Consider the following 24,593-nt stretch of genomic DNA (forward strand, 5'->3'; position numbering starts at 1 on the left):
GTAGAGCCCTCTATGAGCACCATGCACTTTTACCTCTGGAGCTGGTGGGTTAGGTGACTGGGATGACTCTCTCCATGACCTAAAGACAGACCCTGTCGGCAACAAAAGTGTTTTTTTTTATTTACATGATTAGGGCATGCAGCAGGAGAGAGCAAGTTTCTTGAAACAAAATGAGTGTACAGATATGCTGTCTTTACTTGTCCAAGCAGAGATTAAGACACTAGGGCTTTATTTCTGAAATACTGGCATTCAGCCATCTTTTTCTAGAATTACTTGACTTTGTGTACCTGGATTTGCTGGTGAAGGATTTGTTGCTCTTGCTGGTAGAGGATATGCTGTTGCTGGGTGTGTTCCAGGAATCGCTCATCCTGTTGGGCAGCGTACATTTTTTGGAGCTGTTCACACTCCTGTAAAGTGTTCAGAAATTCAGGAGTCATCACATTAGGTCGCAAATAAAACTCTCAGATTTTATTCAAATTGTGCAGCTGGACCTATCGAGCGGTGCACCCCGTGTGTGACGTAAAGCAGAGGGCATAGACCTGTTGGGTGGCCTTAGGCCGGAGTATTTGTTCATGTGTTTTCCTTTGTAATCAATACTTATATAAACCACGACCAAACTCAGTTTTGCCCACAATATATTTTTAAAAATGCACTTGTATACTTGTCTGTGTTGTCAACTAAGGCGGCCACAGCAGAGGGCACCTATGCGCCCTATTGTGCGATGCGCTCTGTGTATGAGTTAGATACAGAAATAGAACTGACTACAGAGACTGTGCCTTTAAACACGGTGTGCCCTATGGTTGTGAAAATACGGTACAGCATATATTTGCATTTATTCAAATGCTTTCAGAATGAAGACTTTATTGGGCCTTTGAGTCCACATTTAATTTTACGTCTATGTATGATTAGATACAGGTAACATTCAACTTATGATCGGGATAGGCTTCGACCAATTGGTCGTAAATCCAATAAAATCCTTTACAAAGGCGAGACGTATCTAGTTACTGAGCGTAATAGTGGAATGCTATACCAAAATTGTTTTAAGCATTGTGTTGCAGATATCAAAGAAAAAAGGTCATCTGCTGAAAAAAAAAAATAGTATCTGCATAAAAAAAAAAGAGCATCGGCTGGCCCAAATAAATTGTTATGCAGCTAAGGTATGCATACAATTTTGAACACACCATACAATAGATACCTGCTTGAGTTGTTTTATGAGGCTACTGTTCTCTAAATGTGCTTTGAAGGCTTGAATGGAGGCAGCGCCGTCAGAGAACCTTCTGACAGGTGAGAACCGTTCCATGGGAAGATGAAGCGTGTTACAGTCTTTATAGCTTGATCTGAGGAGCAGGCCAAAGGCAACAAAACAAATCGTACAAGCACACAAAGGGAAACACACACAAACGAGCCACACAGAAATGACGTAACAAATGACGGAAACAATTAGACACACACACAAACAAACACACAAGGATAGGGTAAAAAAACAAAGAATGATTAGTTATAATTAAAAAAAAAAAAAAAAAAAAAAAATCAAACAGATCAGTATTTTCCTGAATGTTTAACAAAATCTATGCTGATAAGTTATTCGTCTCATTTCTATTAATCAATGAACTCCAAACATAGGCACATACAGGTATAAAGCATCACACCTTCAGCTGTATACTATTTTAAGGCAAGGGTCAGGAACCTTTTTGACTCAAAAAGCCATGAACGTAAAATATTTAGATTCTTTTAGGGTGTATAGTCACACCATATATTTTAAGACATTTAACATAACCGCCAAACCCGCAATTCTTCAGCACATTATATTTCACTGTGAAATGTTAGACAATTTTTATAAATATTTGAAATACTAATAATAATGACAGAGCAAAAGATTTTGAAAATACATTATGACAGATGTTTTGTTTGTGAATAATGGTTTCAAAACAAGGTACGAAAAGAAGTATTTTGAAAAAATGTCAGTGAAGACTGCAAGTAAAGGATACAGAAGTAATTATCTTTGGCTATGGGATGTCATCACAGTTCCAACCTTGGAAATTGAGTCATTATTTGTCTTCTATTTAATTTTTATGGATAAGAATCTTCAACATCTTTGAAATAAAATCGTCAGGCAAGTGGTTTATTATTCACAATTTTTTTCATTATGTGAGCAAAATGTACGCTTGAAAAATTATCGAAGAAATTCACAATCGAGTGTGAATTCTGATGGATGCATCTCATTGGCTTAAGGACACAGGGGAAAAAAATCCTAATGACATTTCTTCTTACCAGCTTTAAATGTTCAAAAGTGCTGCAGCGCTTCTACCGCTAGTTGTAGAAACGCGGTATTTCACTTTATGTGAAATAGTTAATTTTATATTCGAGCCAGATGTACTCGAAAAAATAGCCACACCGGGCTCGTGAGCCATACGTTTCCGAACCTTACTTTAAGGGAATAGTTGATGGCATTTCATGAAACCTGGTTATATTTGCCGAATTTAAAAACATTATATCATAAACATTTGCATGTCCGAAGAAACACCCGAATCAAGTAAGACTAAAAAGAATCAACACAAACTCAAATCAAACATGAAATTAAGTGAACAAATGAATCCAGAATCTACCCAAGTTTTGAAATGGTAGCAACTGGACTTTTGATATGACAATACCATAATTCAAACACTAATTATTTACCCCTGCTTTGGTTAACAAAATGGTCATACAGTAATCCCTCCCTACTTTGCGCTTCGATCATCATCAGTTCACTGCTTCGTAGATTTTTATTGAATCGTATTTATTGTGATTATTAAAAGTATTGTACTGCATGGACAGCAGACCTCAAATGCTATCACAGGGGCAGGTTAGGGAGAGCGGTGTGTTGGGTTGGCATGACTGTGTGTGTGCCACTGTGATACGCTGTTGTATGCGATCAGTCAAACAGCGGGGCGGGTGCACAACTCAATGTGGCAACTAAAACAAATTGCGGTAGGTGGCTACATCGAGCTTATAGGGTCTCGTTACATTGAAAATAAATTCCTTAATTAAATCGGACTCTGAGGAAAGTCAGAAGAGCACAAAGAAATGGCGATCACTAGCGGGTGCACTGTGGATTGTTATTGGGTCCGGGCAAAGACTGAGGCATCGTTGGCCGGGAAGGTAATAGCGAGACTGCAGGTCTGGTCTACTGCTACGGCTAGGCTAACAACTCTCTTAGGTCACCCCTTTCGAGCCTGTATCTCACCAACGCCAAATTCGTAATCCATGAAATGGATGACCTGGAACTACAACTCGTGGGAAACCACTAAATTCGGGACTGTTGTGTTTTAGTCATTGCAGAGACCCGGACAAGCCGAGGATACCCGAAGCTAGCGTAATGCTAGCCAGCTGCTCTCTAAACTTTTAACACTGGAAGGAGAAAACCTTCTAATTCGTTGCACTTTTGTATAATGACGACAAAGACTTTTGTTTCAAATTCAATTGCGTTCTGAATCTTTATTCGTAGATCTATATTAGTTATTTTGTTACAGCCTTATACTCTTAGTTGGTAAGGATATCATCTCCAGGTGGGTTTAACAGCATAGGGGCTTTTATGAAGGGACGCCGCTACTTAGCCAATTTTCATGTTTTGCAGGGCGTTCTGGTCCCTGTTAACCGCGATAACCGAGGGATTAGTGTACTCGGGATTCAGGAAGATGTGCAAACTGTTCTCTGCTCCAGAGATGACAGTCTACTGATTTGAGGAAGTTTGCGCATAACACATCGTAGTTGCATCCCCTCACCGGGTGTGTGTATCAGTGGACCATGCCACTCTCTGGCGGGGGGCCTGAGATCGCTGGGGCTCTGCCGAGGGATCGCCATGCGATGTGCTCATGAGTGCGTGCGTCGTGTGCCGCTTGCAGCGGTTCGCCAGGTACCTGGGCCGCAGGGGGGGAGGATGGGGATAAAGGTGGGAGACAAGAAGCAGTGCTGATCAGCTCACTGCCCTTGTTTACTACTAGGCAGGGCAAAAGCCCACCTTTCCCCCCACTTCCAAAATGGGGGGATCATAACATAAAAACGGGCATCAAAGAACAATTGCCCAAATAAGGTTTCAAATTCACAGGCTTTGCAAGCATTGGGTTAGCAAAGCTGAGCCATAAAGATGGAAAAGAGTAAAGTAATTATAACATACCGCGGGATGGGAATTAAATATAGTTTTGTACTTCAAATGTGTCCACATTAGTCGGCTGATTGAGTTGAAAGCCAGAGAGGAGGGCACTTGCACAATCAAAAAAGGAGGATAGACCAGGTGAGCGCCACAGCACAGTGGCCAGCACCAGTGGGAAAAGCAAAGCAGCAGAGAGGCACACACTCCCAGCAACCCAGGCCACCAGCAGAATACATAGAAATTGCTTCATAAAGAAGACTAGTTCAGAAAGTTTTACCTTGACCAGGTTTGCAGCCCTAAAAAACCCTGTGCTAAACAGTAAACGAATATCAAGGTAACATGCCACTCATGACTTTTAGATTTGACAGTGTGTCTCTGTATCACACATTTAAAGAAATGCCAGGGTTGGTCGGTTACCTTTGGACTGCTTCTTGATCTGGTTCTCCATCTGACCCCTCTTCATCCACAGGGGCGACAGCAGGAATAGGGTGCTTGGGAACAAAAGATTTCCTAGTCACTAATACAGGTCGGAACTCTAGAAAGCAATTTCCATATTTTACACACTTAAGACTCAACTCAACATCGTTGTCAAATATGCTCTAAGCACAAGTCACGGCACGGATGAAATTTCTTCTTCTCCAAATATGCACAATACAAATAACCGCAGCAAATTCTTTTTATATATTTTTTTTATTTTTATTTTCCAAATCAGGTAATATAAAATTGCTGGTTTTGAAAATATGTGCTGAGTATTGCCATGTTAGTTGTGTTGAAATTCTCTGTTTACTAAAGTTTACTGTTAGCGCACTATTTATGTTTTTATTTTATAACAAATATTGTTTTGTTATCAATATTCAAAATTTCTAAAGCCAATTTTCAAGCTTTTGGAGCAAATGTATATCAGCTCCAAATATCAGTCATCGGACAGCTCTTAATGCTAGTATTCGATATCCCTTTTGGCCCTGGAAAAACCCATATCGCTCGATCCTTAGGTTGTACACCTTTTTCATGGCCAAATTCAAGCACTTTCTAAGGACTTTAAATCCAATTTTTACATGTTTCCAGTACCATTAAAACATCAAATCTGGCGTGAATCAAGTATTTGGCAGATTCGAAAATACAGGTCCTTCTCTTTCGAGAATTGGTATATTGTGATAAAGTTATTTTTTTTCTGTATTGTACTAATACACATTAGACTTTCATATATTTTAGATTCATAACACACAACTGAAGTAGTTTTTATTGCTTTTATTGTCTCAATATTGATGATTTGTGCAAAAATAGTAAGGCAAAATTTTTTGGGATATTTCATCCGACCAATAAAAAAAGGTGTTTTTAATTTTTTACAAAACTCAAACTTCAAATAATTATGTTCAGTTATGCACTGAATACATGGTAGGGTATCCTTTTACAGATATGACTGCTTCAATGCGGTGTGGCATGGAAGCAATCTGCCTGTGGCTCTGCTAAGGTGTTATGGAGGCCCAGGATGCTTCTATAGCGGCCTTAAGCTCATCTACAGTGTTGGGTCAGGTGTCTCTCAACTTCCTCTTCTAATTATTCCACAGAATTTCTATGGGGTTCAGGTCAGGAGAGTTGGCACAGTAACACAATGGTCGGGTTAACCATTTACCAGTTGTTTTGGCACTGTGAGCAGGTGCCAGGTTGTGCTTCAATATTTGCTGATAATAGCAAGCTGCATTAACCCTGCCCTTCATAAAACCAAGTGCACCAGCACGAGCAGCTGACAAGGCGCCCCAGACCATCACTGACTGTGGGTACTTGATAATGGACTTCAGGCAATTTGGAATTTCCTTCTCCCCAGTCTTCCCTCCAACCTCTTGCACCTTGAATTCCAAAGGACATGCAAAATTTGCTTTCATCAGAAAAAAGTACTTTGCTTCACTGAGGAACAGTCGAGTAATGCTTCTCTGTCGCATAGGTTCAGTCGTTTCTGCCGCTGTTTCTAGTATAAAAGTGGCTTGACCTGGGGAATGCAGCATCTGTAACCTGTTTGACTGTACACCTGTGCACTCTGGCTCTGGAAGCTTCTACTCCAGACTCAGCCCACTGCTTTCTCAGGTCCTCCAAGGTCTGGAATCTTACGTTCCCGACATTTTTCCACGTGATCTAGTCACCTCTCCTGCTTGTGCAGAGTTTTCTGATACACTTTTTCTTACCACAGACTTCGCACTGAGGTGCCTGGTTACAGCACTCTGAGAACTGCCTATTCGCTTAGAGATTTCTTTTTGTGTCTTACCCTCTTGGTTAAGGATGTCAATGGTGGCCTTCTGGACAGCAGTCAGGTCAACAATCTTACCCATGAATGTGGTTTTGGGTAATGAACCAGGCTGGGAGGCAGGAATAATTTGCAGGTGGAGTTAATTCGTTGACTCAGATGATTAGGTCAGTAGATTGTTTAAAGCACATTTTCACAATGTGGAAATTTTTGAAGATGGGAAATTTGGGTTTTCATGAGCTTTATGCGAAAATTATTAATATTAAAACAATAAGAGACTTGAAATATTTCAGTTATTGTTCAATGAATCAAAAACTATAAGAATGTTTCATTTTCATCATTACACTTTGGAATATAATGAACTTTATCACAAAATAGTGGGTTAATTTTTTTAGAAGGACCTATATATCTGTGATTCACAAATGTGATTTTTAATCTTGCGTGTGTATTATTTATGATGTATAGATCTTAAGTAAACGGCAAAAATATTTGTGGATCTGAACAATACGTGCGTAAATACTTTTCAGACAAATTTCCCTTAATAGTCATCTGGTAAAGCGGCAGTAAAATTTAGCTTCATAAGACAATGCCATACAAATTAAATCAGCTGCGGTTAATCACAAGGGAACGAAATGCAATTGCAAAGCGAAGCAACCAGTGAACAGTGCTGACATCATTTTTAAGAAGACTTGTTGTGAAACATGGCAACGATTTTGAGAATTTACAATCACGTCAACCAAAAATCTAAGCATTTTTCAATCCTTGACACAACAACATTAAAATTCAAGCATTTCCAAGGATTTTTAACACCCATAGGAATCCTGATCATATTTTAATTCAGACTACTCACTGGACTGGCAACAAGAGGCGATTGGCCGCGGGGCCTTTTTAGGAGCTGAGCATGTAGTTGGATATTGGCACCGCCATCGGAAGCTCTTCGACCCAGAGGACCCATGCCATTGAGTAACTGCAACGTGGGTGGTTGAAGCAACGACTGCTCCTGAAGAATTATCACACAAAAATGGATCAATAAGTGTTAATTTGGTTTAAAAAAACTGTTTATAGGCCCCGCAAAGTGCAGAATGGAGTCAGAAGTTATAGGATCATTTTAAAACTGGAGGATATTATTGCACCTTGTACTCCAAGTGCTGGGTGGGCTGTAGGCTCTGTGTTGGCATGAGCGTGTGCATTTGTCCCATTGTAGGCATGAAAGGCGGGAACGGGGCCTGGGGCACTGTTCCCCGCGGGAAACCAGGTGGCAGTTTCTGAAGGTCTTCTTGCATCTCAGTCCTATATCAAAATATTTTTATTTTTGAATGAGCGTGTTTTAAAATCAAATTAAATTGTAGAGAAACAAGACTTATTTGGTCTTCAGTCTGACGTGTTTGATACACTAAGGAATATGTTCCTGTTATATGAAGAAATCAGTTTAAACTGTATCATTACAGAAAATCATTAAAAATGTAACACTGATTCCATACAATTAGAACAAAGTAATTGAATGTTATGCCTTTCCTGCACAGCTATCTGTGGACCATCAATGACAAAAAAGTCTTGAATAATTAACCTCCAAAATTGTCACTTTTAGGAGACCCACCAAAAAGCATTTTTCTTTAAGCATTAAAATTCCATCATCATAATTTAAAAAAAAAAGATTTTAAACACATTACCATGGTCAGTTTTTTATTTGATACCACTGACTGAATTGTTTTCCGTTAAATTCGCTACAATGGTCAAATGTCGAGACAAATAAAACTACTTCAATACCTCAACGCGCGATGCAGTAAACACTATACCATGCATCACTTTATTTACAATTTTTAAATAAATAAGAATGGTTATCAATACCTTTTTCATCAAACACAACATTTGGAAACATGGCTAAAAAGTTTTATGCTTGGCAAGCTGCACAGTCATTCATAAGTACAGTGTCAGTCAAAGCAGAAATACTGAAATACAATTAAATACAATACAAAAAACAGGCTGCAGACGAGAAGGTTATTAATAGACAGTGTTTGGCATGTTCCTTTAAAAAAAGTAAAGTTAACCCACTATTTCTTAGTAACCGAACAAATTACTCGGGAAAGTCACTATTTTTCGTTACTTTAAAAATAAGTTGTTGTATGTCAAAGAATTGTATTTTTTTTATGCAAATACAAAACACCGCCTTTACTTGTTGAATTCTGACTATTTTTATAGAACAGTCTTTTTCGGCTCAGCTCACTAAAAAGAGCTGGGCTCTTTTGGCTCCCAAACAGCGCTTCATGTTATTTCTGTTGCTTTAATCCCTACATTAGCAACTATTATGTAACCCTATGCACATAATGGCTTATAAAAAGAGGGGGGATAAATAATAAAAAAACAAAAATAAAAAGAGATAAAAGAAGAAAACACAAAAATGCATATTGACCAATAATAACAAAAAGAAGTCTCGGATGGAACCAGCTGTTGATTAGTGGGAAGCCGGCTTCCTTCGTTCGCTTCCTTGACGACATGAATCTGGTGCTGTCAAAACCGGGCCCTCATTCGCTTTTTTCTTTAGCTGCATCAGCAAATGGTATTTTCATAATCACTATCTAATTATATGGTAGTTGCTATTTTGAATGGTGACATGATCCAAAAAGACGTGACATAAATAATTCTGAGGAAAGTGGCAAATTGCACCACATTTGACCGACAGTAACGGTAACGGCGTTGTAACAGTGTAAAAATTAGTTAAATTACGCCGTTACTGAAAACAATATCGCTGTTATTCCTAAAACTGTTACTTGATTACCTTTGGTCTGGTACACCCACAGTGTGCCGCCGCATTGAGAGGTACCGAGCCATTGCTTCTGGAGATGGCTCTTCGCCTTCATCACTGTCGAGTGCCATGTTCCCGTCCGGCTAAACAAAAAACAAAGATACTCGATGATTGTTGATTTGTTGCCAATAGAAAAAAAACCATACTGATGCTCAACTTTAATTCATGCAATTATTATTTCTCTTCTCCATTACTGTAATGTTATGGTCTCTGGTCTCCCAATGTCTACTATCAAAAGTTGCAGCGGCTGCAAAATGCTGCAGCGAAACTTTTGAAGAAGACAAAAAAGTTTGATCATATCACTTCGATTTTAACTAACTTGCACTGGCTACCTGTCCATTTAGGATGGGGTTTTAAGATTCTAAAAACTTTGCATTGACTTTCCCCCTCTGATTAGATTGCACTCTATGTTCCTGGTGGGAGCCTCCGCTTGGAAAGTGTTCTCCATTTGGGCTCCAGTGCTGTGGAATGCTCTGCCCTCTGAGATAAAATCTGAAACCTCAGTAGAAGTGTTTAAATCTAGACTCAAGGCACTCCTATATTATACAGCTTATGAATAAGGTTGACCTCATAGTTTTGTATTCTTGTCATTATGGAACGGCTTGGATGTTGGACGGTGCATACATCAATTCCTGAACCTGGACCTGATGCATGGTAACATTTAGAACCTGCTGCATCGGTGAAGACTTTGAGACAAGAAGCTTGTCCTTGCTGTCAACTGGACTGTTTGCATGATTTCTATTATTACCTAAATTTAATGTTGATGTTGACTGTGTACTGTCTGTTGTTGCCTTTGCAAAATCCATCGCAACCTGGTCATTATGGAAAGGGTAATTGTAATCCTGTGCAGTCCTTTGAGACATTTTTACAATTAAGGGCTATATAAATAAATGTGACTTGACTTGACTTGAAAGGGTTACATCATATGCAGGCCCTCTAAAGATTTCTTAGGCCATTTCCTCATGCTGAAGTTTTTTGAGTTTTTCCCTCATGTAGGTTTCAGTGGTGTCCGTCGGGACTTTTTCTGATTAAATAAATTTAAAGTTTTATTGGAAACTGTTACAAAATAAATGCAAAATTTCTGTGTTAAATAATTAATTTAGATTTACCATTGATTGAAAACAAGGGATGGACCGATATGGGTTTTTCAGGGCCAATACGATTATTAATATAAAGAAGAGGCCAATAACCGATATTTGGAGCAGACATTCATTTGCTGTAAAAGCCTAAAAATTGGCATAAGAAATGTTTAATAATGCAAAAAGAAAGAACAATTATTTGATATAAATTCAAGTGGAACTTAAATAGCACCCTGAAAACATTTACAGTAAATTAGAATTACAACACAACTACATGACTTATCTCTCACTTAGACCAAAATCTAACAACGGAGGAAATACAATCAGGCTTAGTAGCAACTCGTATAAATGTACAAAAAAATTAAAAAGCTTCCTGAAACTTTTTTACAGTAAATAAATAACAATTTTAACACATCTAACATATTTTAATTAAACCAAAAACTAACTTATACAAAAGGTACATAAAAACTTTAATAACTCCCTGATTTTTAATACAATAAATAAAAATGTAAATATAACCAACATGACTTAAATTAACTTAGAACAAAAAGTGCAGCGAAAATCCACTGCAGCAGGCAAATTGAAAAGTGCGAGTTTTCCTGTTTAAAATCCAGGTTGACAAAAAAATGTTATGGCAAGAGCTAATCATTTCCGTTTTAGCATGCTTTTTATCCTTTCTCTCTCAATCACAAACACACACGCTTGATTGACAAACTAATCATATGATAAGAGTTAAATTATCAGTCTCCACTTGAAGGTGCCTCTCTAAAACAAATTAACTATACTTTTTACACCAACTCTTAATTGCAAAAAAACTTCTTTATCATTGACATATGCATGTGTGAACGAGTTAGCTAAACTGTCGCTCCAACATTTTTATTCCCTATTTGAGTTGCTCCGCCCCCAGTCGCTTATCCAATCAGAAGGCGCAGGGCGGGTAGCGCGGAGAAAGTAGCAGGGGTGAAGAGAAGTAGGAGCAAGATAGAGAGTGTCTCGGCTGCATGAGACCTAATAATCGGCTCGTCGAATGAATATAAATGCTGATACAGATATCAGTCCAGTTCCCAAATATCAGTGCTGATAAATGGCCCGCCTGACTATCAAGTGACCTTAATTAAACCACCACCCCCCACCCCAAAAAAAAAAAAAAAACCTCCTGGTCACCTAATATTTAAATAGAAAAATGTTAATAGTACAAATTATAAATACAGAATATCCTCAACTCACCTCAACAATCTGGTTCTCTGGGTTGATAAGCTGGACATGAGGAACTGTTATGCTAACTGGATTACCCTGTGGATCCATCTACAAAGTCAAGCAGACAGAGACAGGTCAGGTGGGGATTGCCCTCATGTTTTTCAATCCTCTTAGAGGGGAGGGATTGGCACGTTGGTTAAAGGTCACTTCTAATTGACAAAAATGGTTTTCAACGTACTAATTTCTATGATGGTAAAAGTGGCCAATGATAAAATAGTTCATAAGACTAAATTTTCTTTCACAAACGCATGAAATTGCTGATGAGAAAATACACAAAAATACAGTACTTTTTACAAGATGTTCCTTAAAGTTACTGCAATACAGTTTACAAACTACTGTTATTTGACCAGTTTTCTGCAAGGTGCATAAACTGGGGCACTTGAGCAATAAAAGAATAGTTCTATCCCCAAAAGTGCTGTTAAAATGGACAATATCGTCTCACAAACTAATAAGTTGGGCCTCTAGAGATAAGCAATTAAAAAAACTGTACAAAAACGACTGGAACTCAGAACTGCTTAAAAATGTCTAAAACTGCCTCACGGAAACATAGTCCTGGCTGCACACCCTTATTTTCTCAGCTAAGCTACTGTATTACTTGAAGATCATTATCAGAATATCATTCCTCCACAATACCCTCATTTTCACAATATAGTGGGGAGGTTGTTGATAAGGAGGAAGAGTGCTATATGCTTCTGTTATCTCATTGGCAAAAAGCTTTTTCAATCCATGGTTGAAGCAGGTAAAAATATTATATCTAAAAGGGAGATTAATCACTAATAGGAGGCTTATGGCCACAGTGAAGTAGTCAAGTACTCTATTAACATTACACAACAAAAATGGAATCGTAGCAGAGTATTAAAACAGTACACATTTGATTTAAAAAATTAGCAAGATCAACTTATTAACTACACATCAAGTTTCCAATTGTAGGAAGTAAATCATGAGGTTAAGGTAAAAAACCAATACAATGCGAGTGTTGTATCTTTTTAATCTCCACTGATAAGTGTGGCATAAAAAAAGATTTTTAAATTAGAGAAACTGGAAGTCAGCCCACCTTTGTAATGCTCCACTAATAAGTCTTCAAAGTCAAACCACTTACCTGTACAGTGTTAATAGGATAACTGATGGAGCGAGGTGTGGGAGGAGCAACACGCAGGGTCTTGTGTTTCTTGAGGCGGTCAGATAGTAAACTGTAGATGGCACTGTAGTGATCGTATGCATCTGTTTGGAGGGACTGGAAGAAGAAAATGTGATCCCAACAAGCCACAACATTAAAATCACTAGTTCAAATTAACTACCTGTATTCAAATAGTGTTTTAAAATCATAATTTTCGTTTGGAAGGTGCTGACCTGAATTGCACGTTCTCGGTCCATCCCCATCTCGGACATCGCTATGAGCACTTGCTCGTTGATAAGCTCTGTCTCCCTTTCAGTTTTCACCAACTCGCACTCTGCTATCAACTGAAATTAAGAAGAATGGAATGAAAACCAATACTTTGGGGGTTTTGGGACCCCAAAATAGTAGGGCAATTCTTAATGGAATCAGGAAGTGCACAATAATTTTGAAGGCTTACCCTATCAAAATCAGGGTCTGGATCCCCAAGTCTCATCCACTTGTTCTTACAGATCTGTTCCATTGTTAGCCTTCTGCTGGGCTCCAGCACCAACATATGTCTAATCAAATACTCACAGTCTGGTTAAAAAAAAAAAAAAGAACACAATGTTAACATTTAATTTTAGTAACCTAACATGGTAGATGTTTCTTAAGTACAAAATGAAATCAATTTTGTTTAAACCAAAATAAAAAGGGCCCAATAACAAGTGAAATACAGTTTTTGTTAACCCATGCTCCAGAAAGTGTTGTTCAAAACCTTTATTTCATTCTGGCCCATGCCATTTCACTTAACATACACTAGAGCCAAGGAGGAGTTTCATCAGAAAATGGGCAACAACATTTTAGACAAGCAAATCAACCAGATACAGTAAAGACAGTTTCTTTCTGTGTGGTGACTGTAAAGAGAAAATGCATTTTGGGGTAAAGCTTGCTTGTGCTAAGTTGAGCTGACTAAGCTATTTACCATGTATAGTACAGAGGCTTAGATTTGAAAACTATGCTCCTGAGGATGTTTTAAATGTATTTGCTACATGAAACATTAGAATGTTTTTATCAAATTAAGTAACAATAGAATAAATATTTGTCATACATAATTAATTACTATCACACTAATAAACAAGTAGCGATGACATTGGTTTGGAGGAAATTGACTGACGAATTGTGCTCGAGTTCAGGCATTAGAGTGAGTTGCTTGCACAGCACTGGATAATGAGAAGGTGGATTATTCTCCAATATTGCAATCTTTTAACAATTTATTATTTAAGTTAATTAGCTTTGATATACACATAAAATCAGACCGTGATATGCAGTATCTAGTGAAAGTAATTGGACTATAAACAAAAAACTAAAGATTACCTACCTGTAGACATAAAGAAGGGGATACGGAACTTGCCGCTTAGGACACGTGCTCGTAAATTCTGTAGAGTGCTGCCGTCAAATGGTAGGGCACCACACACCAATACATATAAGACCACACCTAAACTCTGTCAAGCCAAATGGGAACATGATAAAATAAATAAGTAAATAATAAAACTCCATGGGCCACATTTAGAAAAATAAATTCTAATCCTATTGTGAAAATCAAAACAATTAATGTAATTTTAAAAGTAAAACGCTGCACATATGGGAATCAACATTTCCTTTTTTTGTAGGGCTGTACGATAGGATGAAAGAATACATTTATTTAAAAAATTGTAACGAAGGGAAGGGAATATTTTATATGACTACCCTCGAAAACTAACCAATCCCCTAAGATAATACTGTACTTGTATGCACTGTAGGAGTGAGTTCAAAATATTGATACATTGATATTTATCGATAAGACTAAAAGCAGTATTGATTCAGTATTGAAAAATGAATATTTCCCAGCGCTAGCCATTAGACGACGCAAGCAATTAGACGCCACCATTCTAGCATGTTCCATGAAAAGGGAATCGCGTGCCACTTTCCATTTTTGCTAGCATCGAATGGGCTAACATTTTGACAATTAGAAAAAAAAAAAAAACCTATGGGTACTAATATAAATAAGACTTGCAGGATGACTTAAAGCAACACAGTTATCAACACAGGCCAGGAAACCATTGGCTGCTCTCTGCCAATTGTTAAACCCTTAACAGCTTTTTTTAAAAAACCTCTGATGCAAATCAATGACTACATAATTCGAAGTAACATTTTTTGCAATGCAATTCTTAACTAAACTTGTGAAAAGTTAAATGGATTTGTTTCAAAACAAAGCAAAATAATAAAGGTAACGTGCAATGTTCCCTCTAATTTTCCACGGGTCTCAGCGTTCACACAAAGTCGGTGAGCAACGCTTGAAACAACAGTGAGCAACATCAATCCCAAGTGTGGCAACTAAGTCAATATCAAACATGTCCAAAACTTGACATCAAGTTACATTTTGCTGAGTTTCCGGCAATGCAAAAAAAAGTTCACTTTTGAATCAATTGACTAATTTATTATTACAAAGGTTGTACAGCCTACAAACGTCATTTTGTGCTTAATTTTACATAATATTTGGTCATATAGGGATGAAAACAGCAAAAACAACCTGAAGAGCCGTTTAGGACCCGAAAGAGCCGGTTCCTTTTAGTGAGCTGAGCCGAAGAAGCCGGTTCTCCAAAAAACTCTACTGACTTTACTCAACTTCGTTCTACTTCGACCTTGACTTCAAAATACCGCGTTTAGAACACAACGTCAGGGGAACCCTTGTATTTTTACTTTCATGTACTGTAACTTTGACTTAATTCGCTTCTTAATTAGCAATTTCGAGCCTTGATTTTTGTAAGCTGGCTAGATTTTCTTGTGCGCGAAAAAGCTCTGGGTAGTGCGCAATTGCGCACACATGCAGCCTAATGGGATTATTGCGCTGGATAGATTTTCTTGTGCGCAGAGTGCGCGATTGCGCACGCGCGCAGCTTAGAGGGAACATTGGTAAAGTGTGCTTGGTAAGTTACAGTTTGAAATAATTGAGTAGCTCTTGTATTCAGATCTCTTTCTGTAAGAAGTCTATGAGGAAACAGGTTGGGCTCTTCTAAAAAATAATGTGGCAATCTTTATGGCAAATCATCAACCAATTTCCTAAAAACCATTAAGATGCAAGCACATTTGTACTGTCAAATATTGAATGTGTTTATCAGAAACTATAAAGCACTAAAGCCCTACTGAATGTTTTTGCACTTTTGCAATGTGTAAAATGGTATCGTATGGAGGTAGAATTTTATGGTGTATCGAGGTGTGAATCGTATCGCAAAATAACCCCCCTCCCTAAATATACAATTCTGAAGAAATACTGAACAAACAAAAGAGTAGTAGATATACAAGAGCATAATTTTAATTGTTCTAAGATCTTCATTGATAAAACCAATTTTTTTTTTTTTCAAAGTTGTGGAAGAGTGCACTGTATTTATCCTTGAATAACACGCAATCGTGTATACATTTTTTATTAAAAACCGTTATCAAATGTTGTTGTTGTTTTTTCAGCTCAAACTACGTATTGTAAATGGCAAGCGTTGTTAAATAGGTGCAGCCATTATGTAATTCATTTATCGACAACATAAACTATGAACACAATAACCAACATCAAATTTAAAATGTATTTTTTTAATATTGCATCAATATGGCAGAGTTGTTTCCCCTGTCATGATTATTTTTGTTTATATCTTTCACGACGACTTTGTTTTCTACATTCTCTAACGTTTGTCTCTGGTACCATAAAGTGCAATAACGAGATAAAATCGAATGCCTTCTCATATGTCATCTATATCATTGGTGGTCTCCTGGTTAGGATCCAGTGCTCTTACCACGGCGACTTGGGTAAGATTCCTGTTGCATCCGATGTTTAACGATTTTGGTCAGCAATATTTTTCGACTGATCAATCATTGCACAAATATGGTCATGTACTATTGTAAAACCTAGTGTATAATGTGCCCTCAAACTTGGGAGTTGTTTTTAGAGTCATACACGAATAAATACAGTAATTGCCGACTTACCCATATATCTACTTTAGGGCCGTCATACTCTTTGCCTTCAAATAACTCTGGTGCAGCATAGGGAGGGCTGCCACACCAGGTCTTTAACAGCTGTCCTCTGGAAAACAGGTTACTGAAACCAAAGTCTGACAGGAAACGGGAGGTTGGTTAATTTAATTGCTCGGGCACCTTCTTGGGCATATGGAAAAACATGTTTGTACATTTCTGCACCAACTGATGTTTAAACAAACAAACCAATTAAGACTTTACAATACTATCCCACATACCTGCTATTTTGATGTTAAGATTGTGATCCAAAAGCAGGTTCTCAGCCTTCAGGTCCCTGTGGACGATATTTCGACAGTGGCAGAAATGCACTGCTGCAACGATCTGCTTAAACTTCTTACGGGCGTCCTTTTCTGCCATGCGGCCATGGGCTACAAGGTGGTCTGAACATAAAAAGCACAAGTGAGTTGAAAAGATAGGAATTCTCCATACATCAAGATGAAGGCAGTTTGTTAACATTTGCCCATCTTTTTTGCCCTAAAATATTGCAATGTCAACAAACGAGATTTCAGGAGCGCTGCGAAATGTCGGGTCTGGTATCTCATATTTGTATTAGATAGATAGATAGATAGATAGATACTTTATTCATCCCCGAAGGGAAATTCACTTTTCCAGCAGCATCCCTAAGCTGAGAACAATCGAAAATAACTGAGAACAATCGAAAAATAACACGGGAGCTGCTGGAGTGGCTGCCATTCGTGACGGCGCCGGAGAAACGATTCAATTTGAATCATGTACAAACAAACAAACAATTGAATCATGTACAAGAAACGATTCAATCTGAATCATGTACAAACAAACAAACAATTGAATCATGTACAACAAACAAACAAAATATTTATGTTTCAATAAGTGGAGTGTTAATAAAATGGGGGGAAAATAATTTCTGATACTGATATAACCAGGTAAAACTAATTTTAAGTTACCTGTCCAAATGAATGTTGTGCCATCTCACCTTTCCCACTCTTAAGGATGCACCAAAAGAACGTTTTGGCCCCCCCCCAAAAAATGTGATTTGCTTGGCACAAAAAAAAAATCCAAATAAATAAATAACTAGCGGTAAATAGTATTCTTTATTTTGCACTGATTTGCTAAGAAGGTAAAATATAAAACAATAAATAAATGACTGGAATACAACTACATGCTGATTTAAGCATTTCTTTTATCAAATTATCATACAACTAAAACAAATGGCGAGAAGGTTTTCAGAAGAAAACCAGATATATGCAAATTACTCTTAAAGAAAAATAGAACATTCATAAAAGAATTGTGATTAAGAATTTGTGATTTGTTTAAAAAACAAATGGAGATACGTTTTTTCCATATCACCCACAGGTAGTTGCAATATCGTTGCAATTTTAAAAACAAATCATGGAATAGACACACAGATCATTTGTTTAAGAATATGGACAGTAATGCAGTCAACACACCCACGTACCCACAGAAACACAACATACTATAGCATAAAACAAACTGGTTATTCAACCACAATTTCAGTACAATGCGGAATGTTTATTGCCATCATTCATTAAATCATCAGTACCTTCAGTATATTTGATTTTTTTTAAAAAATGCACCTTAGATATCATTTAGGATTGATAGTTTGCATTACAGACGCTCCCCTACTTACGACCATCAGACTTAGGTAAAACGGTAGATACGAACATTTTTTCCGAAAGGTCTAAAAATATCTGGACATTGCTGTAAGTTAGATTTTGTATTGTGTGCACCATTTTCAGAGTACAGGACATAATTTTAGTGCTTCTTTCCGCCGCTACCGGCGAATGGCGCTGTGAGAGCTTACCCAGCGTCCACCCGGAAGAAGAAATACGCTTCCTCTTCCTAGTTCATATGTAAACATTCTATAATAAAATAAAAACTATGATAATAAAAACTTTTTAAGATTTTTAATGTTTAATTTTTCATGTCAAGTCAAGTCATTTTTATTTGTATAGCCCTAAATCACGAAGAGTCTCAAAGGGCTTCACAGATTATTACACTATATTACACAGACTATTTTCAGCCGACGAGAAGAGTAGGTTATTCATATGCTATAGAGTAGAAGTGAGTTTTAAGCTTAGATTTAAACATTTCCACCGAGGTTGCAGATCGGATCTCAGGGGGAAGAGCATTCCACAGCACCGGTGCCCGAATGGAGAACACTCTCGAACCAGCAGAACACTTCTTTGCTCTTGGGATCACCAGAATATCTCGTGCATCTATTCAATATGGTTGGTGTAAAGTGTAAAGAAGAGGCGAGCCGTTTCTTTTAAAATGAAAGTGGAATAAGAAAGCTTGATGTGGTCAAGAAAATGATCGAAACGCTTTTTTTCGGCCACTTTTTACCACGGAAGACCTTTTGAAGCACATCTTCCAAAAGTAAGTTAAACTGAACTTTATTTATCTTTATAGAGAATATTATTTTATGAAACGTTTATTTTTTTAGTACAAAACAATACTTAGACAAGCCTCAAACATACTTAGATAAACCTTAAACATACATAATATAGAACTGAAGCAACTTGCGAACAAATTCAACTTACAAACGTCCGGAATCTCGTTTGTAAATAGGGCAGCGTCTGTACTTATAAAATATTGCTTAGTTTGATGATAAGGAGTATCTGGCAAAAGATTAAGGTAGAAATGTGTGTCCCTATAAAAAATCCCTAAAACGACGATTACCAATGGTACTCAAACAATGACACAAACTTACCAAAGATTTCTCCACCGCTAGCATATTCGGTTACCAAATAAATCATTCTTTCTGTCTCCATCACCTAAAAAAAACAAAAACATGTATGGGCCGTCATTTCAAAATAAGAAACTGTTTTAACTCAACAAGCAGAACAACAAAGTAGAAATTTCGAAGTTACCTGGTACAGACGAATGATATGTGGGTGTTTTAGCAACTTCATGATTTGAACTTCTCTAAAGATCTTTTTTAAGTTTTCATCATCAAGCTGGGTCTTGTCCACAATTTTTATGGCCACCTGGTAAAGAAAATCCGGTTGAGAAATAAACAAAGGGTATAATTAAGGAAGAGTACTAAAAGGATAGAACGTGGAAAAAATATGCAGTGTGGTACAGGATTTAACTGATTGCAGTTTAATTTGTATTTTGTTTTTGTCTTTCAAAAACATGATGTACCAAATTCCCCCCCACACCAAAATGGCCACATTGCCATGTTTTAAGTCACTCTGGTGTACTTTGAACGGCATGTCAATAGAATTACATTGTTGGATAAATTGTCACAGTGAAAAACACACCATTTACATTTTGTGTGTAATTTTATCCAATTTTTTGCATTTGGTTTGCATTGTAAACCTTAAATAAATGCAAAATAAGGCCCATACAATTGACACGTTAACATGACTGTGACAGCATACATATGTTTATTGTATAGATTTATGTGAAAACAATTCAGATGCTTTCTTTTGTACAGTTGCTGTAGTGTAAGAGGTTCAAATCAAGACGTGAAATTGGGCTGAATAAAAAAGCACAAATGTTTAAAATTGAAATTCCAATTATGAAATAAATTGTGATTCTAAATGTAAGACTTATCCAACTACTACAATTCTAACATAGGTATCCATTTTTCCCTGGAATTTGAACAGTAACATGAACAGTTAATGCAATTGTTTTCTGTCTAGTGACATGTTTCCTTAGAAATATATTTATATTTTTAGCTCCTTGGACTTGTATCCCTTATTTTTATTCTCACTGAACTAACATTGGACATGTTGTATTCCGTGCCATGCAATGTGGCAATGAGTGTTGTTAAGACAAAAAGAGTCCTTGAATGTTTAAGACCTTGAAATTACCCAAAGCCCAGGGTGATTCTGGAGAGGAGCCAGAATGTGTCAAATATGTCCGGAAAACATTCACTCGCACGGCACTTAAGACAGGATATCTTTTCTCATGAAGTTTAAAAAAATACTTGAGGAAATGCTTCTTATAAGCAACAGGACTTCAGCTACCAGCTTCCAATGCAAGAAGAATTAAGCATTCCTAGAGATTACCCAGCAAGGAGCTAAGCAATATAACAGAAATAATTTCTGATGTACTGCAAAGAACTCATTTTGAATATTTTCCAACTCATCATTTTACATTAGTGACTACCATTAAAACCGTGTTCATTCCCATTTTGGGGAATGAAATTAATCACTATACATTTGATCATGTCCACCGATGGCATGTACTTTTAACAGTGGGCCTTTTCAATACTTTTTGGATGTGGTTTTAGCAGAGTAGTACACATAATTTTTGGGGTCACACAAACAGCATGCTTGGAGCTAATGAAAAGACTGGTCCATTTCACATAGCAGGTATAACAAGCTCTGAATCTTACCCTAACTTCTGAGTTGTGCCACAGTGTGATGAAAAATAACTGTTATTTTGGTCCCAGGGCCATAGATATGAGTGAGTTTAAACAAGTCAGTGTAGTTTAAACTCGAACATTGGCGCTCGCTAAAGACAACGCTAATAGAGCCCTGATGCAAAGAGTCACTATGGCAACGGGAATAACGATGGCATAATTTTAAACTACTGTGTTACTTCTACACGAGCTCAAAATATTAAAGGTTCATGCTCGTAGCTTGATTTGCTTGTGTAGCAGGGAAACATGCTCTCCAGACACAAGGAACTTGTCGCAAGTAATGGTTTTAGAACAAGGTGCGAGCAGAATTATTTTGTAAAAAAAATTGCAAACAAGAAGGATGTGGATATACTGAACAAAACAACAATTGAATTCATTTCCACTATGGTTTATGCAAACGTATGCAATGTATCAAACAAACAGTAATTTAAGTCCCAAGGACTACCCTGGGACCTTAAACTTTGAAAAAAAAAATGTTTTAACAATGCCCAATTGAACTCATGCCCTGTTGGGCACACATCCTGTCAAATTTTGTTGGGTGCCATCCCAACCTCCCTTTTCCTGATAACTAAGGAAACCTGACAGGGCAGACTTCCTGTTGCAGACAGAATAAGGAAATGAGGGACATTCAAAGGAAGGACGCAGTCATGAAACACTACAAAGCTATTTCAAACAATAAATATTTTTTAATAACATGACCAAGCAAGAAAAATGCATTTTAGTGAGACTATTTTATGATCTCTTATGTACAATTGTAATGCTTTTCTGTTTTGACTGAAAACTTTACATGTTGATCAGCTAAATGTTGACCAATGTGATTATGGCAGTTGGTATACAACACCTTATTATTTCTAATAGTGAATTGTGATGTGTTAAGAAGGATTATATATGATATACATATACATATATATATATATATATATATATATATATATATATATATATCATATATATATATATATGATATATATATGTATAAATATACATGCACACACACACACTGACAGAGCTGCCTAACATGGAAAATTTTCAAAATGAATCAAAAAAAAGATTGGAAGTGTTGTTTCTTTGTAGCATTTAAGAGTGCCTATTTAAGATTGAAAGTGGTTCTTTGACAATGTTGTCGCTTAAAAAATAAATACCGACAAAAAGAGGCTACGATTAATAACTTTATTGTACAAATGTGGTATGAACATAACAGTTTAATTTTCATAACTGTCAATGTATTTCTAAAAAGATAAATTTCAAAGAGGAAAGAACAATGCTTGATTTTTTTCCCCCCACAATTTTTGTAGATTTAATGGAACACGCATATTTTGTTATTTGTAATAAACAGGCGTGGTAAAGAAAAACTGAAACTTCTTTTTCTGTTTGCTAGCTCTGCAAAGTCCATGCATACAAGTGAAAGTTTAATTCCAAATAAGACCAATGTTTTTCAACTATTCTATAAACCCTTTGTTCCTTCCCCTCCTTCTACACACTAATCCCAAAATGAATAATCAACTATTGAGATTTGATTTCGAATTCAAAGAAAAAAAATTAAAAACTTACTACTGCTTCCGACTATTGTAAAATGGGCAAATAATTAAATAAGAAAGTGATTAACTATAAGTACGTTCCTATGTTTTTTCTACTCTATAATATATATAATATAATATAATAACAATTCAGGTGGCGAAGCAATGATAAGTGTAAGTACTGCATTGTCAGGACAATGGGCTTCTACTCTTTTTAGGTGTTTTGAACCCTGCAGCTTTTGTAATAAAGCAGCTCATAAGACGTCACTAGCTTTTGGTATAGACAATATCTACACTGGCTAGCTAGCTAGCTGGAATAAGATGAAGTTAGTTTTTGGCGTAGGAAAAAAAAACAAGTCTTTGTACACTGCACATTAAATGGCAAACGAATACATTTGTACACGCAAGGAAATATTTTCATCAACGAATGATAAATTGTAGTTCCAATTTCATGAAAAGAGAATCCTTCAAAAACAAAAACAAAGCAAACATTTAAACAGCCATTCACTATGGCTGCACTATGTAGTGTGAAAAGGCATCTTTATACTCTCGAAGGCAGCAATCACTTGAGAAATCACTGTGAGAGTGCCACTTGCAGTTCTTCTTTCATAGGGTGGTCCTTAATGGGGGTCGAAAATTTTTTTTTTTAAATATTGGGCTCTGACCCCCCGCATATGTTCTTATATCGATAAAAACACACTGTGTGCAATTTTGAACAATTTGGACAATATTTAGAGGTAGCTCAACGACTTTGAAATTTCCCAAAATGGTAAAATTTTGGCAATTTTCGAGAAAAAAACGGAAATCTTAACCCTATGTGTACGGCGTTTTAGAACATCCAATTTCAGTCCATTGCTTATAATTGTAACACAAGAAAAGTTACAAGTAACTTTGTACACTAGGTCTGATATAATGTGCGAAAAATCCTTATTTTTCATACCAAAATTTCAGAGGCCTTGAGCGACCTCTAAATATCCTTTGATTTTGATGAAACTTTGCCTAATTACGTTTTGTATATATTGGAACATATTCAAGGGGTCAGAGCATGAAATTTTAAAAGTCGAAAAATAAGGACCACCCTATTCTTTAAACAAGTCTGCAACCCAAGTACGCAGTTTCAATCCCAAGTCATAAGGTGTCGCCATTGGTAGTATCAACAGGTTGGCGGTTCATCCTTATTTAATGTTAAATGCTTAATCCATTTTCCTTTCATGAACATGAAATAAAGTGATGAAAATGGAATTGCACAAACAAAAGGAAATACATTATGACGCTCCGATTGGCGTGTCAAATTCAGTGTTTTGCATACCAGTGTTGTTGGGTTTTTTTTTTTGCATAAGCTGAGTCTGGCGGGCTGCCAGGGCTTAATCGGCCTCTCCAGAGTCTCAAATGTGTATTATTGAAAAATTATTTTATATTTTTACATATAAATAAATGTGAGGTTAATCAAAAAAACTTCTCATTATATAAATTGAGGCGTCTACAACGTAAGGACAGCTGAGGTGCCCACGGACCTGTTCTGAAAATAACTCACCAGTGCTGGGTCAATGTAATTTTCTAGTAAAAATATTTTTTCTTTGGTCATTGGTCTATTTAACACTATATTTAGTAAATTACCTGGTAATAACATAGTAACAACATAGTTATAACATGATAAGTTGTTATTTTAGAAATTCAAATATATTAATTCCAACTTATGGGCTTTATGGACAGAAAAATATACACAAGTCTTGATAATTATTTTTAATAAATGTATTAGGATAGTAAAATGAAAATCTATTTGTGTATAAAACCAATGTATTCATCTTTTTATTGGTTTATTTTACAGGAAATACAAAAAACTCGATTCCATTTTTGGAGTTTTATAAGGTGAATGAAGAAAAAAAAATCTGCATTTTTTTAGCTAGCTAGTTGTCTTCCTTTCTAGCTTTGTAGCTGGCTATCTTCCCACCTTTTTAGCATGCTATCTAGCTAACATTTCACCACTTTTTGCTAGTCATCAAACTAAATTTTGGGCTCCTTTCTATGTGGCTATCTAGCTT

At 36.7% G+C, this 24,593-nt stretch overlaps 1 protein-coding gene across 3 annotated transcripts in view; it reads right to left on the reverse strand.

Moving 5' to 3' along the window:
• The window catches only part of sik3 (SIK family kinase 3), a 61,238-nt gene that overhangs the window by 20,439 nt on the left and 16,206 nt on the right, over window positions 1–24,593 (reverse strand). Inside the window, exons 1-18 of one of the 3 annotated variants that reach the window (XM_088345103.1) lie at window positions 21,008–21,352; window positions 19,533–19,649; window positions 19,373–19,436; window positions 16,881–17,042; window positions 16,615–16,739; window positions 13,982–14,105; window positions 13,082–13,200; window positions 12,858–12,968; window positions 12,607–12,741; window positions 11,478–11,555; window positions 9,145–9,254; window positions 7,502–7,658; window positions 7,219–7,368; window positions 4,547–4,620; window positions 3,762–3,896; window positions 1,196–1,337; window positions 288–407; window positions 34–92 (exon numbers count right to left, since the gene is read on the reverse strand). In XM_088345103.1, the coding sequence (XP_088201229.1) occupies window positions 34–92; window positions 288–407; window positions 1,196–1,337; window positions 3,762–3,896; window positions 4,547–4,620; window positions 7,219–7,368; window positions 7,502–7,658; window positions 9,145–9,254; window positions 11,478–11,555; window positions 12,607–12,741; window positions 12,858–12,968; window positions 13,082–13,200; window positions 13,982–14,105; window positions 16,615–16,739; window positions 16,881–17,042; window positions 19,373–19,436; window positions 19,533–19,574 (1,907 nt within the window). In that variant the 5' untranslated portion in view covers window positions 19,575–19,649; window positions 21,008–21,352. Of the gene's footprint in view, window positions 1–33; window positions 93–287; window positions 408–1,195; window positions 1,338–3,761; window positions 3,897–4,546; window positions 4,621–7,218; window positions 7,369–7,501; window positions 7,659–9,144; window positions 9,255–11,477; window positions 11,556–12,606; window positions 12,742–12,857; window positions 12,969–13,081; window positions 13,201–13,981; window positions 14,106–16,614; window positions 16,740–16,880; window positions 17,043–19,372; window positions 19,437–19,532; window positions 19,650–21,007; window positions 21,353–24,593 lie in introns of those variants that run through there. The other 2 variants (XM_088345101.1, XM_088345102.1) reach the window with 2 other exon arrangements.

Source organism: Urocampus carinirostris, chromosome 10 (assembly GCF_059441175.1).
Source record: "Urocampus carinirostris isolate Australia breed hairy pipefish chromosome 10, RoL_Ucar_1.0, whole genome shotgun sequence".
Taxonomy (NCBI): domain Eukaryota; kingdom Metazoa; phylum Chordata; class Actinopteri; order Syngnathiformes; family Syngnathidae; genus Urocampus; species Urocampus carinirostris.